This window comes from Mytilus trossulus, chromosome 2 (assembly GCF_036588685.1).
Source record: "Mytilus trossulus isolate FHL-02 chromosome 2, PNRI_Mtr1.1.1.hap1, whole genome shotgun sequence".
In the NCBI taxonomy this organism is placed as follows: Eukaryota; Metazoa; Mollusca; class Bivalvia; order Mytilida; family Mytilidae; genus Mytilus; species Mytilus trossulus.
In genome coordinates this window covers 100,515,008-100,534,473 of record NC_086374.1, presented here as the reverse complement: position 1 = coordinate 100,534,473, position 19,466 = coordinate 100,515,008, and the positions used below count along the sequence as shown (strand labels likewise).

General features: G+C 30.9%; 1 protein-coding gene across 1 annotated transcript in view; it reads right to left on the bottom strand.

Annotated features, from left to right (window-relative positions):
* Nucleotides 1-463: 463 nt before the first annotated feature.
* The window catches only part of LOC134708540 (homeobox protein Hox-B7-B-like), a 31,507-nt gene continuing 12,504 nt past the window's right edge, over nucleotides 464-19,466 (bottom strand). The window contains exon 2 of the mRNA XM_063569169.1: nucleotides 464-4,361. Within this exon, the coding sequence (XP_063425239.1) occupies nucleotides 4,069-4,361 (293 nt within the window). The 3' untranslated portion in view covers nucleotides 464-4,068. The remainder of the gene's footprint in view (nucleotides 4,362-19,466) is intronic.

Here is a 19,466-nt window from a genome sequence, read left to right as displayed (position 1 = left end):
TCTCAAATGTTGTTTTTTTATTGTTTTGACTGCTGTGTCAATCTGATTAAAATACAGTGTTCGAGATCTAACAAGGCTCCGTTTTACTTTATGTTCTTGTCATTTACGGCATCAGCCAATGACATTTGAGCTTTCAAATTTGTGGCGGTGTGTGTTAATCAGACACAAAAAGAGGATCCAAAAATGTCTTAAAACAGATACGATTTAAGAGTTCTTTAAACAAAGCTTGGACATGGGATATGAATTTCAATCACAATGAAAAAAACAGCGCTACAACGTTGTACTTGTTTTTGGCTTTTTAACTGCTCTGAGCGTCACTAATGAGTCTTGTGAAGACGAAACGAGTCTGGTGTATTAGAATAAAGCCTGGTACCTTTGATAGCTTCTTGGACCAACACGTTCTTTAAATTGACAAAAATGAATAAACACATATATTTTATATAAAAAATCAACAATAGTCATTTATTGCGTTTCTCGTTATGGTTTTCAAAAAAAGACTAACTTACAGTGATACATAAATATACAATTGTAGAACATGATGTTCATTTACCCCATCGTTTAATAAAAAGGTATTTTCTCAAGAAAAACAAATATGACATATACATATATATATAAGATAATGCGAAATGAAAATAAACATACAATATGTCTATTGATATATAAGGAACAAGTCATAGCATACATAGCCATAAGAAAATCATATTTTGTTGTTTCTTAGGGAACAACTGTACACTTTCTTTTGAATTAACATTTTCCAATGTTTGTCAAAATAGAATATCGGATGAAAATTAGTGCATCTGTAAATGTTTTGCTTTTAAACCCAAAAAATGAGAATTGTGTTACGGTTATTTAGCCAATGTTACGGTAAAGCCTTTTCACGAAACTCATTTCGTAATAGTACTGGAAAATTATATGTTAAATGATTTGAAAGTAGAATTAGTGTTTTGCACTACATCAAAGAATTTTTTTTTTAATTTTTTAAAGTTTTCTTGTTAATCCCAAATTCCCAAAAAATTTTAAATAAGTTCCTCTCGATCATTATTTTCAACAGAGATGTCTGCTTGCTGAAATTATTTTCTATAAATAGCTTTAATTATACAGTTTTACATAACAACCTAGGCTCTGACTAGCTTCTAAATATGTAGATAGCAACTATTGTAAAGTGTTGAGAAATACACAAATGTAAATACACTAAGCATAAAGAGCATATGAGAAACTGTAATAACAGAATGCATTTTATAATATATGAAAACATCTGACGTAGCAAAATTTGTTAAAATATGTATTATACTAATTACAATTAGTAAACTCTGCGTTCAATCAAAACTGAAATTTCAAACATTAAATATCAAAATTTATGTTGATATTTAGTATTTGAAACTTTAAATAGGCTTAAAAATTGTTCCAACTAGGAACTTTTTGTTCTTACTTTTTTCTAACCTTTTTGTCATTTTACTAATTGATTGATTGCAAAGTGACAACGTACATCATATTTCTTTTCATGTCGTAAAAATTCGGTTAATGAAATGTTGTACAGCCCAGGTGCTTGAATACTTAAAACAAATCGTGTGCTCGAATACTTAAAATATTTTTCTCGAATGCTCTAAAAAGTTGGATGCCCAAATGCTCTTCACACTCTTGATGATTTGACAACTAACTACATGTATACCATCGAGAAACATAAATACAGTTAATTATTACAAGGATAAAACATAATCAAAACTTGGAATTTGTTTCTTTGCTAATTCTAATTATTCTCGTTATGAAATTATAAATACATATAGGTTAAAATTAAGGGATCTCTGCCTATCTTATAAAGGTAAATATAAAATATCATCTCGTTTCTAGGGAATTGTTTGAAAAGAGTTGCATTATTTTGAAATTTTTAAGATACAAAAATGAGTGATCAACAAAATTAAACATTTAAATAGTGGGAATTTGATTCCAGATAATAGATTTAACGCGTTACGACGAATTCAGCTCAATTCTTTTAACATAAAATGTAATGGTATTGATTGGCTTACTAAAAAAGAATATGTAATCAACTAAAGAATATGTTAGTTGTGTGATAGTTTATATTCAGATATCATCGTGTATATCTTTACTTTTAAAGATTAATATATGAAATGAAGTTGACTTATTGGTTGTGTTTAGGGTTGTGAATTTTATAAGTTTTAATAATTTAGAAATAATGGAAATGCGGGGGGAAAATGAAAAGGTTTCCACTTTTAGAAATAAAAATGATGACGTATTTTTTTCTAACTGAATATGTGACCGGTCGGGTTTGAATTCCTATAAACAAACGACATCAGAGCAAAATGAAATAAAGATGTTGAAAGGCAGTTTCAATCTACGTTGTAGCACCTAAGAATGATGAAAAAATACACATATATATAAAATCAAATGTAAAAACGCAAAATTAAAACCTGAGGAAAAATTCAGTCATCATGACTGGTGTGACAAATTAAATAAACTACAAAGCTTCTATATAACTATTGTATCTACATATTTTTGTATATGTTGCTATGTAACCTCTGAAAACCTAACTGCAAGATTAAGCTATATGCATACGTTACCGCTAAAAATATCATTTTCAGTTTCTAAAGTTAATCATTTACAGCTCATCATTTCTCTTTTAAAATATTACAATTAACAAGAAAAATTGTTAATTGTAATATTACACTCTATAGAAAAATTCACAAGTATAGATATGTATCGATGGAGTTAAAGTAGAATCGTTCATAATTATAAATTGTTAATATTATTGAATAAAATTTGTCATAATTTAGTTATAAAACAAAACATAGATGGATATTGTGAGGACCACACAAAAATATAGTTTTTATCTCTTACATTAGTGTTTAATTTAGTCCACTATTTTATTGGCTACCTGCGGTCAATTGTTACAGGATAATCTATCATCCATTATATCGTGTATTTTAAGTTTTAACATTAAAAATATTATTTATTTATAAAATAAGCTTCTTGTACATGTATTTCAGTAGATTTCCTGGAATTAACTGTTTAAACGTGTATTTTATTTACATTGTATTACGTATGAAAAAGGTAAATTAAAATACCGAGCTCCTAGAACATTCTAACCGGAAAAAAACCCAACCAAATTGCAAAATAAAAAAAAACTCGCTCCTTCTTGATATTAGTATATTGCAGACAGGTTTACAGAATTGACAGTAAAAATGTTTAAAACGAATTAAGTACTATATCCTAGTTAAGCTACATCGAACAACTAAATCATGGGCAACATTCCCTCTTTACTCTTCTTTTATGGAAACAAATTTTGAGTCCTTTGCATTTTGAATTTAAATGGTGCAATTTATGAAATGAAAATAAATATATCAAAGCCGTAGAAAAGGAACAGTATTGTAAACCCCATCGCAGATTTTTTTCCCCTAACAACTGCAGATCTGAATTATCTGAATTTTCCTTCCAACATTCGGATTTTTGTTCGAAAAGCAATTTTACTATTACAGAACATGTAAATGTATTTTTCTCCTATATTGCACTATTATTTACGGCAAGAAAATTCAGTAGTATCAAATTATGGTTAACTTTGAATTCGGATTTATACAAAGCAAAACATGAAATTTTCACATGTGAAGTACATTATTTTGAGCAGTATCTTTTTATATATAATTTCAACAAGTTAATGTACATACATAAAAATATACACATAATAGCACTATAAACATTTATGACGATGAACATTTGCGACGATAGCGATGATAAATGAAAAGGTTTGTAAAAATAAATGATATCTCCACTCTACTTGCATCCGCCATTTTAAATGGCAGGCCACTTGGAAACGCTTTCGTATTCACGTAAATTCTCGTTAATAGGTAGACCATTCTCGTTTATTAGGGCAGTACCAAATGTCGGGCTCCCGTATCCGTCATCCTATAATGTGAAATAATAATTCTAATTTTTCTACTGATAAACGTATAATTTAAGTAAAAGTTCTCGTTTCAGTCTTCTCGTGTAGGAAACACCGGATGTTCGGGAATGAGCTCTTCAGTCCGTGGAGGTAGGAACCTAAGAACACATAATCTCTCAGCTTGATGCATCGCCTGAAGACACAGGTGATACCGGTTTAATAACAGTTTTTTCTGGAGATTTATTCTGTTCATTTATTTCTTTTATTGCTAATAGTTCTTTCTTTTCTTTCATTCTTCTATTTTGAAACCAAATTTTAATTTGTCTTTCAGTCAAACACAACATATGAGAAAGTTCTATTCGTCTCCGTCTCGTGAGGTATCTATTGAATTTGAATTCTTTTTCTAGTTCTAATGTTTGAAACCTTGTATATGTTTGTCTGCCTCTTCTTCTCTGGTTTGAGTTTGGTCCTGAAATCAAAGAAATAAAATTTATTATAATAATTTATATATTTAGATAGTTCAAACATCAGTTATACTTCTGCGGTGTTTTTTCTCACTCTTAAACGATTGTGTTACGTAATTAATACGATAATTTTTAACGAATTTAATATATCTTAAAATTATCTCAACTTTAAAGCATTCAATGGGAGGAAACTCTTGATTGAAATAAAGTTTTAAAATTAAATTTTGAAATAGTCGTAGGATATTTGAGAATATATATACGCCTCAAGAAATCAAGAGAAATCAAGAGATATCAACGTCTAAATTCGATTATTTTACAGCAGTATTTGATTGTCCATTAAAGACGCAATGAATTTCCAAAGTGATGCTTTTATTGATTGTAAGTGAACGAAGAACGTATATAAAGCATATTTCAAAAGTTCGACAAAAAAAATATGTATAAAAAAGAAGATGTGGTATGATTGCCAATGAGACAACTATCCACAAAAGACCAAAATGACACAAACATTAACAACTATAGTTTTGCATAGTTTTACCAAGAAAAAAAGACAATCGACCCATGGCAAAATTTAAATTTTAAACTATTGTTTTCACTTTCTGACAAAGAAGCAGATAACTTACGTCTCGGTAGAGGTAAATTGGGAATTGGCAATGAAATGTTCAAGATTTCCAGTCATTTTTCATTTTTATTTATTTTTAATCCTGTAATTTTTAGTGTAAATGTCCCCTAAACTCCACATCTGGAGCTAGCAGCGTTAGAAAGAACGAAAAAAATACAACAATGGTTACCAAAGGTCGAAAGGTACAAAAATATTATTAATCTTTCTTTCTGATGGCCTCTAATTTTCAATACTTAAGTTCTGAAAATGCTTTTTAATTTTTTCACTATCAACAAATCAAAGATCAAAGGATCGAGAAATAATTATCTTGAATTATACCTTTATTTAAATCATTGATGGAATGTATGGTCATTCAAATGGGGAGAGAAACTTAAAAATGAAATATTTTCTTCCCTTTATGTTTTTATCATTGTTTTGTGTGTAAGTGAGTTTTAACTTTTTGTGTTTTTCAAAATAAACTGCGTGTTACCAATCAATCAGATTTCGTTGAAATAAAATCGAAGATTCGTCCAAAATTTAATATATGGAATTTCAAAAGGTATAAATGGAGATTTTCTAGTTTTTTTATTGTGTTCTTGAGTAGTGTTCTTACATATATCATTGTTAAATTATTTTTTAGAGCAAAATAAGACACATTTTAGAATGTTAATATACATTCGATCTATGGGGGAATGAGTTCTATTTCTGCACATTTTATTAAAAGCCGACTTGCAAGCAGGAACAGAACAACATTTTTTCATTGGTTATGGTATGGCCTAAGTTATATAATTTAATAAATCAATAACCCTGTTTTAATAAAGTCCTAAATGTAATCTTGCCTTTCATGATACAAAGAAGAACATGCACCTTTTATTAGCAATAGTAAAGAGACGTAATTTGCACTCATGCAGTTTAAATGATTCCAAAGGATCTAACTGGTACCATCTTCTCCAATCTCAAATAATTAAAAACGAACTTAAAAAGCAAAGAATCGGGTCAATAAAAACAACATTTGTGCATTAAGTCAAAGAGTCAATTATATATAACAAAGGTCCAAAAGGTCCCACTTTACTTACCTAAAATGACACCTATCAAATTTCTCATTTAGCTTTGAAGTTTTATCAATAGATTTAACTATGCAATTTTTAAAATTTGGTAATTTAGTCTTTCTTGACTAGAATTACATTGTGCAATCTTATACATGTATTATAACACTGTTTGATGTTTTCTTGACATTTGTTGAATAGTACCATGTACTTACAAATGCATGTCACATGCATGCAAATAAAATACTTATTACGAATGTTATTAATATAGCTTTCCACTATTAAAGTATCCGTGTCTATAGAGCCTTGTCTTTTTATACAGATGTCTGTCTTTTTGTTGAATACCGGAGTGTACCTCATACCTCCTTTTAGTCATATTCCTTAAAATAAGATACTCAATATGTTTATATCTATCAGTTCTTGTCATTGCATGTTTTGTATTTTTTTGTTTTTTAAAACAGTCGGGGTCTTTTTTAATCAACAGTCTCAGAATAAAATTTCAAAACTGAGGGAAAGCTGTGCCGGGGAAAGAGCAGACATGTGAAAACCATGCTAGTGTCCTCATCTTAGGTATAGGATATACTGACATGAACTGAAGCCTATTTTTACTTCGAAAATCGAAACAAAAACAAGAAAGAGATGTCAGATGGTTAAAATATTTGTAAGTTCTGTTATAAGGATGTTTTTTGTTTTTGTTTGGGTCATTAAATTAAAAGACGACGAGTCTGAAAAATGAACCAGACTTTTAAAATAACCATATAGTTATACTGATATCTATTACATTAAATATTTATTTAAAAAAATTAGGAGATGTGATATCATTGTAAATTAGACATCTATACACCAGAGTCCATATTACGTGAATATAAGCACCCATAGGTTACAGTACGACCTTCAACGATGAGCAAATACAATACCATCTACTAGTATATTCAGCTATAAAAGGCCTTAACACGAAAAAAGTGAAACAAATTTAAAAGAAAATGCAACGGTTTGATTTAAGACAAAACAATAATCAAGAAACAAATATGGCAGACAACAACCAAAACAGCATTATATTTTCTATCTTATTTATGTTAATATTGGCTTGGAAGGTTGAAATACACAGTTATACTTCTAAGATGAATATGATTTGAACAAGAAAACAATATTGCAAAAAAGCTTATGTTCTCTTCAACGGTTCAAATAGTTCAATCTACTGAGAAATTTTAAACAGGGAGGTCTTTGAATGGCAGGAAATCACATCGTTTTTCTTGGGTGTCAAATTAATAATCATATCACATATTATTATGAAAAATATAATTTATGCTTCATCGGTATACTTGATGAATTATTTACTAAGGAAAAAACGAGAACACTTTACCCATATACATAAATCACTCCGCCGCTACTGTTTGTATTGTCCCGCGACATTGTTTATAAAAATCATATTCCATTTCTCCAATCTAAATTTGAAAAGGTGGAGAATTTGACATGTAAATGTGTGAGGTATACGTCCATTAGATGCCATAAATAACGTATATGAACATTAGAACTATTTAGATAATGGCTGAAGCGATATTTTTACATTTTTATTCACTCTATAAATTACATTACGAAAGAAAACATTATTTCTTTTTTAAAACATTAACAGGTGTAAGGGACTCTAGTGTGATGACGTCTTTTAAAAACAGCGTGTTTTTTTTTAAATATTAATATGGACTAAAGAACCCAATGACAATTTTTAGACAACATGGGCGAAAGTCTGAAACCTCCCACATACTTAACATTGGTACAGACCACCACCCAGAACGGGGAGATATGTGAAAATGTTACGTATTTGGCTGAAAACGTTAATTGTCTTATAGACAAATCCAGATTAAAAACTAGGGCGATAGAGATCACAAAAAAAATCCAAATTAAACACAAAACAAGTTAGAAGCTTTACTGTCGAGTTACCGTATAAGAAGATAAGATAAGAATTGTATTAATCTAATCAAGAACCCATAAAGGGCATATATAATTATGTTTGGAGATTTCGGGTTGGTGGTACATTTGATAACTGTTAAAATGTCCAACTGTTTGAGAAAAATGACGATTTAGAGCTTGACATACTATATAGCCATATTAAAAGTCTATTATTGACCAGCGTATGTTGATGTTTACTTTTTTTTTGTTAGTTTGCTGTCGTATTGACGTATGCCCTTTATCTCCGTTTACTAACATATCTAACAAATAAGAGTTATATAACCATTCAATGACAGTTGAATAAATCAAAATTGAATGCATATTTTAGATAATTATTTCGACAGGAAACAAATGCATGTTTAATTCATACGCTAATTAAATATTCCATCTTAAAAGTCAAATTTGACCTAAATACACAATTTATAGGAGCACTCGATGACCTACGGTAACCTTCTATTTCTTGTGTGTGAAGAAAACATCTTTCACAACCTTCAAATTAAAGAAAAGCCACTCGACTAAATTATATTTCCATTATGAATCTTGTTTAATTTTTGCTTCCATCAAAAGCCCACTTTAGATAACATATGAAAAATCTTCTTGGGATGAAGCCACACAGCTTAAGCAGTCGGACCGCCCTTAGCTTCGATGCATCTGGTTGTTTGATACCACAGGCAAGTAGCAAACATTAACCTACAACGGCGTAGCTACTAATGGCCCATTTGAATGATTGGTGTACTCAGCTATTCACATTTTTATGTTACAAAATATGATAATGTTTTCACATGAGTGACTTGCTGCTTTTTTATGCTTATGATATCGTTTTATTTAGTTGAGTGAAAGATGTTATGATGGATTATTATCTAAGGTGAAATTGGTACATTTGCCAACACTAAATTTGTTCACACGTGTTGTATATTATCTCTTGTCAGGTGAAGATATTTTCTAACATATCATGATGTCGGTATCTCTATGTGTATTATATTTTAAAATAGCGGAATTTTGAAAAATAAGATGGATTCCTATTTAACTGTTAACAAATATTCGTATTTCTTTAAATTAAAGTTTTAACTTTTAGATGCAAAACATAATAGAAAAGAAAAAATATGGAGTACCTATATAATGGCCATGAAACAAAATCAGTACACGCGCACCAAAATAACACAAAATGCAATTGAACTGCGCTTTTATTAATGTTTATCATCTTATAGCGTTTATCTTGAGCTTTAATGTTTCTTGCACTTCTGGGTTTATTATTAACTAAAAATTAATAAGATGTGGTGTGATAACCAATGAGACTACTCTTCACAGGAGACTGCGTTGTGAAGAAATTAACAACTATGGGTCACCGTACGGCTTTCAATAGTTATCAAAAGTACCAGGATTATAATTTTATACGCCAGACGCGCGTTTCGTCTACATAAGACTCATCAGTGACGCTCAGATCAAAATAGTTAAAAAGCCAAACAAATACAAAGTAGAAGAGCATTGAGGACCCAAAATTCCAAAATGAGCCAAAATTTCAACAATGAGCAAAGCGGATTAACCCATTAGCATAGTCAATGATAAAAGGTCCATGTATTTCAAATGAAAATCAATTCAAACGAGAAAACTAACGGCCAAACTCATTTCCTTTTTCCATTTTGATTTATTATCCTTGATTCTCATCACTCGATTGTAGTAGCCGTATAACAAAATAGCAAAAAAAACAAGAAAAATATCGGATGCTTGAAACGCCTTTTCAAGCACTCTCAGTTAGCTTGCATTATCTATTAATGTCGCTTGGGTAGATAGCCATGAGACATTTTCAATTCAAAATTGTGCTACTAGCGAAATAAGAAACGAACATTAGAATTAACAAGATTACACTACACTGTTGGTGATGCATATTGCAAATAAAACCAGATTATTTTTTCAGATCAGACCAACTGACAACAAAAATGTGGAAAAACAAAAGATACATGTATCAACAATTAACTATATGACTAGTCGAAATGTATATAAACCGGAAGTGGTGTCAGCCAATCTAAATAAGGAAACATATAAAACTGTTCCGAGGCGTCTAAAATTCGCAAGTCAGCGGTGATTTCATAAGACGGCTAGACTGATAGCATGAATGAAAGCATGTTCAATACTTGCACTTTATTTCGACAGAGTTTGTGATTTAGTTTCTGATTAAATAATTGTGTGTCCTAGTGGAATGATGTGGATTAAACAATCAAAATCGGAAATACCGACTTACACATTCAGAAGCGCAGTGATATCTAGAACTTGAATAAATGTAAACATTTCACATGGTTTGTCAACACGGATCGTTTGGCTTTAATGACTCGTTAATTGCATCTAGTTTATGACAAAAGAACATGTTTTATTAATGAACTATCTTGCTTAAAGCGTAATTTTAACATCAATATTTCACCGATCATGGCTATATTTCATTTCCTCAATTTTTATACAATTCGCTCTTGGTGTTCTATGTATTAGTGTCTACGACCTTATTACATAATACATGTAACAGTTGCGTGTAGTGTTTATCGTGACAAAGATAATTTCTCATGTAAATGTGCAAAGTGTTGAAACTATAAGTGTGAAATGTGAACGTTAACAAATTTGTTTGGTGTGTTTAAATGCTTTTGTTCATGCATTTGTTATGATAAATGTTGCAACATTTTGGTCTCAACAACAATATCGTGTTTCTTCTCGTGCCTACAGATGTGAAAGACACAAAATAAATTTCCTCTGTCTTTTTAGTAGTTTTTGTGTATAATTTATGTTATTCGTGTATAAATTAAAAATAATGTCTGTTGTATATTTGAGCCTTTGGATTTAACTGGTATCACTTGTGTGTTGCAATTTTGTTTCCATTCGGATCTCGAGATTCGGATAGCGTATTAGTTGATTAATTGATTGATTGATTGATTGATTGATTGATTGATTGATTGATTGTTTGCAAAATGTTCAGAAGCAGCTTCGGTATTTGTTGCATATGTTCAGGTCGATATCTTGTTTTGAAAAACTACTTATTATCTTTAAATAAAGTTTACAAAAAAAGGGAACTACAATGAAAATCCAAATTAGCAAGTCATGGTACCTTTAGGTACCTATGTTGCAAATGGTGAATTAAACCTGGTTTTATAGCTAGCCTAACCTCTCACTTGTATTATAGTCACGTCAAATTTCACTAAATGAAAACAATTCGTGTATGTTGTTTAATTTATATTCTGAGTTTAGTAATAAAGGTATATAAATGACGAAAAAAACAATTGAAACATATCTCAATTCGGTGGACACAGCAAATGACATCGTTTAGTTTGAAGTTTAAAATTTTGTCTAAAACAGACAATCAATTGAACACTCATGCAGAGTATATACTTTGTGCATTGTATTACGCATAGGGCTATATGAAAAGGAGGCTATAGATTCTGGGTTTACCCCCACCCTCATACAGATATTCAGCATATAGAATAGTATATCAGTTGTTATGCCATTGGTCATTGTAACGATGCTGACTGACTATTTATAGCCCTGCTAACAGATTATTTATAGCCCGCAGGAATACGTTACATTCGAGCTGTAAAACAGACAATCCACATCACTAATATGAAAAAGTATTGCAAAAATACTATGTGATATAATCTTCTTGAATACTGTACGTTTGGGAATCTTTTTCATTTGAAAAAATAACAACAACTTTACGATCGTTCTTTACAGGCACGTTCTGCTCGTGACTATATCTACTGGATCTCTACAACATGACATTGTACTAGTTAAGTGAAAAAAGAAACTATTGTTATCTTTACCAATATTGTATTCAGTTGCATGTCACTTTCAGGACTTAGACTCTACTAGAACATTAGACAAAATTGCAGAGATTTCACATTAAAAGATCGATTTCCTTTGAAATTAGTTTTTGTTTTCACTGAAAGCAACAACATTGAGAAAAAGTTTTTGTTAACATAACGAGTTCATTCTCATTACATTAAAGCCATATTCGATTAATAACTTGGTTATTTGACACTTGGTTTCATTGATTTTAAGGAAATTTGCTTTATTTAGAAACAAATATTTTACTGCAATAATATATTGACCACATTGTTGGTAAAACAGTGTCGCTATGTTGATGAATGAGTTCTCAATTAGTATCACAGGCGTTAGCTTGGTTTACTGGTTGGAATCGAACACACGTTGTTTTACGTCATCAGCAGAAATTTAAAAATTGAGATTTAATTAGTGTTGCTAAAACTTTTAAATATATCAAAACAATAAATCAATATCTGCAAAATAAAGACTGATAGTGTACTGTTACATACTTCTAATCTGCTCCCAAGTTCCATATTTTTTCTTCTTAAATTTCTCATCTTTCGTAGTCGTTACAAAAAGTGATTAAGAGGGAGTGACACGCTTGAGGAGATTTGGGACATGGGCGATAAATTTCTGCAAAATATAGACTGATAGTGTACTATTACATATTTCTAATCTGCTCCCAAGTTCCTTATTTTTATTTCTTTAATTTCTCATCTTTCGTAGTTGTTACACAAATTTATTGAGAGGGAGTGACACGCTTGGTGGGATTTGGGTGATTAGAACATGTGGGAACGTGGGATATGAGGATAGAAAAAGAGAGGATGTGGGGAAAAGAGGATACGAGAAAAAGAAGGAAAACAAGGGGGGATACAAATAAAGCATGACTTGGGGAATGTTTACCCCATGTCATCCCTCTATTACATGCGTTTGGTTCCCCTCAATGGGTATGCACTGTCTCTTACGACGGGCGACTGACGCCAAAAAACTTGCGATTATCGTGGTATTTTTCGTTGAGAAATATAACAGCCAGGTATTTCAATCAACATATTCAGACGATTTACAATCAAGCACAGACATTGATATTATAATTAGTATTTTGTGTCTGAGCTTTACATATACTCGTTCATTTATTTTCTTCTGGCAGTGTCTCAAACAATATTTGTGAATGATACTTTGGAAACTTGGCAGGCATTTTAACATGGCTAAATGAACATCATTTAAGCTCACCTGACCAAAAGGTATAACGAGAACTGTTCTCGTATCTTAGTGTTCATCGTGGGTCGTAAACATTTCAAAATATCTTTAAAAAAACTCCACTGGAACGTCTTGTTTGAACAATATTTCTTTCAGAAGCTACGTTCTTCCAAAAATTATATATTACAGCCGATTTCATTGAATGTGTAGGCAAACGTTAATTTTGATTAGCTTTCTTGCTAGCTGAACTGTGTAGCCATGATAATGTAAGGTATACTACCTCCTTTCGAACGAAGTGGTCTAGTCCTACAGACAAATAGATTGGTTATCTGACGGACTAGTCTACTCGTAAAGAAGGGTAGTTTACCTAACCTAACAATGACTTCAAGGTAAAGTTAGCAAGTAAGCTAACCAAAGAATTTACCTTTGACCTTACACTCAATGCAATCGGCTGTAAACAGTAATGCTAGTCAGAACATCAAAATATTGTAAAATTGTTCTGTAAGCGATCCAGTCTTGGGCCTCTAGTTTTCTGAGAGAAAAATCGCATCAATTTAGATAAAAGATGCATGCATATCAATGAAATGCAAAAACCTATATTTCCATTAATATTGTGATATAGTGGATGAAACTGATATTGAATAAGTTTTATTTGTTTTTTAGGTAGACATATAGTTGCTTTTGAAATACGTCGAGACGCATCAATTTTTTAAGACTTTTTTGCGTGATGCGGAATTATAAAATTTAAAATAAGCGAGTTGTATGTATATGCATTTTTGCCAATAGTTGTTGCATTTATTTTGAATGACATCAAGTAGTTTCAAAAATATAATGAATCAAAACTTTTGAAACTCGTAATAAAATTTTGTGTCTGTAATATTCGGTGCGTATTCCGTAATTTGATTGTTGTAAAATTAATCAATTACTAAAATGAAAAGTACCAAAGTGGCAAATGATCAAAGAGGAAAAACACAATTAAAAAGACAAGCAGCAGTCCAAACAACACTATACATAAAACCTCTTTTTTTTTAAATTGAACAACTCGAACCCAACAAAGATATTTATTATGTATATTTTCAACTGCTATATGGATATCTTTTCCTATCCTATACATCTTTTCCTATCCTATATATATCTATTTTTTAGCTGTCATATACGTTATATGATGGTTTATTTCGTTTTCCAGGTGGACAGTTTTTGTCTCAGGTTCATCTTTATATGGAGGTAGTCGCGTTTTATGTTTATTCTGCGGATAGTGCTTTTTTAATTGTCGCGTTGGTACCTTTCCCTTTTCTGCTAAGTGTTGTGTTTTTTTTTTATTAAGTTTAAAATTAGATTGGCTGATGGGAGCCTTTCAACTAACATACTTTTATTTAATGAAATTAGTTAAATTGTCAATCAGTTGTCTTCGTCTTATGTAAAATAATGTGTTCATTACACAAAATATATATACACATAACTACTATAAAAGTCATATAAATCATCATGGCACGATGCCGCGGTTTGTTTTGCTTTCATGCAGTTGTCTTTACCTTTTTGGGAAATAATTAGGTTAATTAGATTTGGTTTTTCTATCACCAGTGACAAGTATTATAGGCTGCTTTAAGACGAGACATTACTAATTAAGAATCAGAGGTGGTTTAAGGACCTGTCCCCACTTTTTTGGTTGAATATATAGGGAATCAATGAAGCATAACTAGATTAGGCCCCCTCTTAGGCAGACAGTGTCTCCCTTCAATTTCTGGATCCGCCACTGAGAATAATAGATTAAGAATTTGCAAAAAGTCCAGTGGAAAATAGTTCATGCAACTTTGGTCAAGACGACAAAAACGAGACTGCAAAATTATGAACAATACTATATAAGCCATATTAAGGCGGAGAATACAAGTTAGGCAATAGTGTGATAAAAAATGACAGCCTGGGAATGAATGGCAAGCTTATGTATTTGTATGCAATATGAAACTTTTTTTTCTAATTTTATATCAAAGCTTTCGTCCTGAACATGAATACAATATTCTTGGTGTTTAAAAAAGTGGTTATTAATCGATATATCAATGATAAATCAATCATTTCAATCAAAATTATTATTTCCGTTAAGTATTTACTTCATTGATCCCACATGTCGTCTTATGGAAGACCTAATAAAAATAAGTGTAGAAGAGTTACGTATAACGGTCTAAAATACCATTTTACGCTCATATATGTGTGAAGAATTTATGCGTCTTTTTCTTATGTCCAGTAAACGGATTGGCACATTCTAATGGGAAGGTCAACGACCAGATTAATATTTATACTAGTACCGTGAAACAGGTCTAAAACTGTATATTTTGAATGTAACTTTAAAATGCAGAATTGAGTTGAAGTTGTAGATATCAAAAGGAATTTTATACTTGGAAAAACGTCCCAAATAAGCAGAAGACCGGAACAAGCCATGTGCCACTGGACATGTACTCAATGACCAACTCTATTTATGTTTTGTCTGAAGGCCACTTCAGGTGTTCACCGCCTTTTGTTTGATAATGGGTCAATTTGTCATAATTTAATACACATCAAAAGGTCTAGTTATGTTATCTGATGAAGATGTATTGATAACAATATATATTGTCCTGAAATAACCTTGGTAATTCGTGGTTTCTATGTATGTCGGTTTATCTATGAAACAAATAAGGTTATACGTATTATTTTGTTTTGATTTTTCAATATTTTAATATCGTCGCAAACAGATAGCTGTATATTGGTATATGATGGATGTCGTATTCTCGCAAATTCACTTTGGACTCGATTTCCTTTGATAAACATATAAACTTATATATTTAGTCATTATTTATCAAATAACGTTAAACATAATGTAGGCCAAATGCGATTATATGGATTGATAGTATCCTTATTTATGGCTAGAAACAGTAAATAAATAAATGGAAAACCGTTAAATATGCAGTCTTCAACCATGGTAGCGGCTAGAAGAGTATCGAAAATTTAAACGACGACATAAATTACTGCATGTGCTGTACCGCAAACTTTGACCTCCCAAAATTCTCAACGCTTGTGTCATTTGTGAACCTACATCAAGCTGCTAAACACCTGTGTTTTATAGACTGATTAATTTACCTGTACACTTTGATGTTACCTAATTTTACTTATTCAAAGAAATTTATAGCCTTGTCTTAGACATATATTTGCATATCATTTGGAAGTGATATAGTGACTCTTTTAAGCTTTAAATATCAAACACAGACCTACATTTTGAAGAAAAAAAATTAGTTCGTATGAGAATTTTTCAAACGTTTTCTTAATCCATTAAATACTGTGTTCGTGTTCTTGGTAAATGAACATTATATATTTGCGTAAGTCGAAAATTAAAATTTTAAATGTAGTATAATCTCGATGAAGATACACCTACTTTTTAAAATGGGTTCATATTTCGTGTACCGATTGTGTTAATTTTAATCACACATATCATAAATACACGAATCATCAAGCTTACTGTGTTACACATTTATGATTGTCAATTAGACAAGTATAAAAGCCATAGAGACGAAAAAGACAAGGATTTAAGAAGCTGTAAAGTATATGGTTTTCTCAGATAAGTAAAACCCATTCAGTATAGAAAGATATAAAAGACTGTAAAAATTATAATAGTCCAAATGAGCCTGGAAAACAATGGCCTGTTTATGACAAGACAAAACACAAAACACCAAAATGAAAGACAACAACGAACTACACAAGTTGTAAAAGAATGAAACAGAAACGAACGAAAATCTGCCATTTGGATGCGTGGCTTGGTAAAAATCAGGAGTAGGTAAAAGAAAACATAAAGTTAATTTAAGGGTCAACATTGTAAATGAATTGACAATTCCTAAGTGGTAAAAACTGAAAGCAACAACCAGTAAACAAAATTTTGACTTTGGGCTCGCCTCTAAATATTTGATTGGAACCGTAGATTTGCTAAACGGAAGAAAATAAACATATCGATGTTTTGTGTATTGTGTTTTGTTTCGTCATGAATAGGCCAAGAACACTTCATGTGTATATCGTTAAACCGGTGTTTAACCTCTTTCTGTTAAAGTTGTCTCAATTTTTTACTGTCATTGCTATGACCTACATTTCAGTGAAGTCGCACCGTGTGTTCCTTATTTACATTTTTTAAATTTAATTCAGCACTAGTCCTCACAAGTTGCCACGAAAATGTAGATAATCCTGTTTCAGATCAGGTCAAATCTCTTGGATAGAAAAATATGTTTGACATTTGTGGTATTTGCTGTAGAAATGTTTTATAACAAAAGTAATATTTATAGTTGAATCACATTTTACCATATATGTGGTTAAAAACAAATGTATGGCATGACTATGCATGTATAAATGACATATTAAAATTAACCTTGTAGTAAAAGGTTTGGGAAATGTATGTCTTGCCAATAATATTTATGTATGTTAATGTGAGGGAGTATGTTTAGTTGAATGTTCGATAGAAAATGAAATGAATATTTAACTATTCTCTGTGTATATGTATGCCAAAATAATGTTCATAATTTGTTTACAATTGGAATATATATCATTTGTCATCATTGTGAATGAATAAAGCAGCATGATAGAATCTGTGAAGACCAGTTACGTGAATTAGATCTCAATAAAACATCGAGAAAAATTATAAATATCATCCATAGAATATCACACTATGGTTTTCAACGATTTGGTGACAGTGAACTGTTCTATAACACGCTCGAGTAGTAAAAAGCTCCGAGAGATTTCAATATTCATCAACAAAAGCCACTAGACACCCAAAACTACGAAATAATAAGTCCACATTAGACAAAGGCATACAAACTTAAATAAATTTCTTGATTTGCTGAAATGCAGTAATGCAAAAAGAATGTAATATCCGCATGACCAAAAATATGCAGAAGAATAAGTAATGATACTACAAAGCAACCAAAAAGCCTTTTAATAGTGTATCAATGTAAAAGATCTACTACACCCTGCGAGGTCAGCTTGTTTCGTGGTACGAATTTGTACCTTCTTTAGTGAAGACAATGAAAATAGCGTTTAAGACCTAGACCTCGGTTTAGATGTCCTATGATTTCAAATATATCTTAATGCAGGATTTCCCAATATCTGGTTATTTCTTCTATTTGAACATTAAATATAAAACGAGGGACAATATGAATAAAAAATAAAATGACTAAGGTCTTTAATTATGTGCCTACACGGTCAATTGGTTCAAATAAGGTGTAAGACAAAAACTATCTACAATATACAATTATTTTCTGTATTATTTAAACAAAGTCAGGCGTGTTTGGAGTTCAAGGTTTCTCTAACTTTCAATGTTAAAACTGTTAACACCCGTCATCAGATTTTAAAGATATCACATTAAAATTTAGGGCCTATATATGATAAATATGAACTATTTTCTCTTAAATTTTACCACAAGGTATTTCAAATTTGTTTGAATACCTTAAGTCACATATTCATTTATGAAGTTAACTTTTGACTTTTGATGAACACGATTTTCTATCTTTTTAAATCATGATTAAAAAAATTTGCACGAGAACTATTTTTCTTCTTTGTAGGCTTTTCGTATCTTTCCCCTGAAGAGTACTGTTCCGGTATATTTATTACAAGGCTTTTTGTATCTTGCACCTGAAGAGTGATGTTCCGGTATTACTTTCTTGAACAATATTGTGACATCGAAGATCTTACAGATGATTAAACGTTGTGTGATGGTAGAAAATATCAAAGTAGTTATTGGAGTGCATTGTTTTATGCTTTTATGCACATGAATACATCTATTCTGCAATTTTCACAATATAATGTGCCATCATTAACATCGGAAATTAATTTTAGATCTACAACTTCCTAAAAAAAATCCCTAGAGAAAATTATTATATTATTTAAGTTTTGAATAATCGTCAAGAAAAAGTTAAACTGAAATTAATAATTAGCATCTTCTTCGTTGATACTTGTACTTTGGTATTATTGGGAAATTGAATATCCTAATTTTAGTTGGTCATAAATATAAATCTTGAGAATCAAAGAAGGTTTCAAGGGCCATGCATTTAGATGTTTAACCGTTGATCAATGAATAGAAAAACTTCGGAAAAGGCCCTTATTGTTACGAGCCATAAAATCACGAACTGTTAATATAAACCAGACTTCTATTTTGGGATTTCACATACCAATAAACTCCTACTTATTTGTACTCTACTTTCTTCAAACTCGTTAGAATTCTAAGTGACCGACTTTTACGTTTTACGCGCTTTTTTGATGTTTTGATTTCTTCTTTTTCATCGAATAATATCGGTTGCCCCCTGAATGGCATAAATGTTCTTGGAGATTCAGGTCACGGAAAGCTTAATTGCCCTCCCATTGGTTGTATTTTTTAGACAGTCAGATGGTAATATTTCGTATGTCCAATACAATTTTTTGTTAACATTTCTGATCTAAATTCTCATTCCAAAATTTCAGAACAAAAATTGTTTGTCGTCATCGAAACGTTTCCTGAAAGATAAACACTAAATATTTACTAA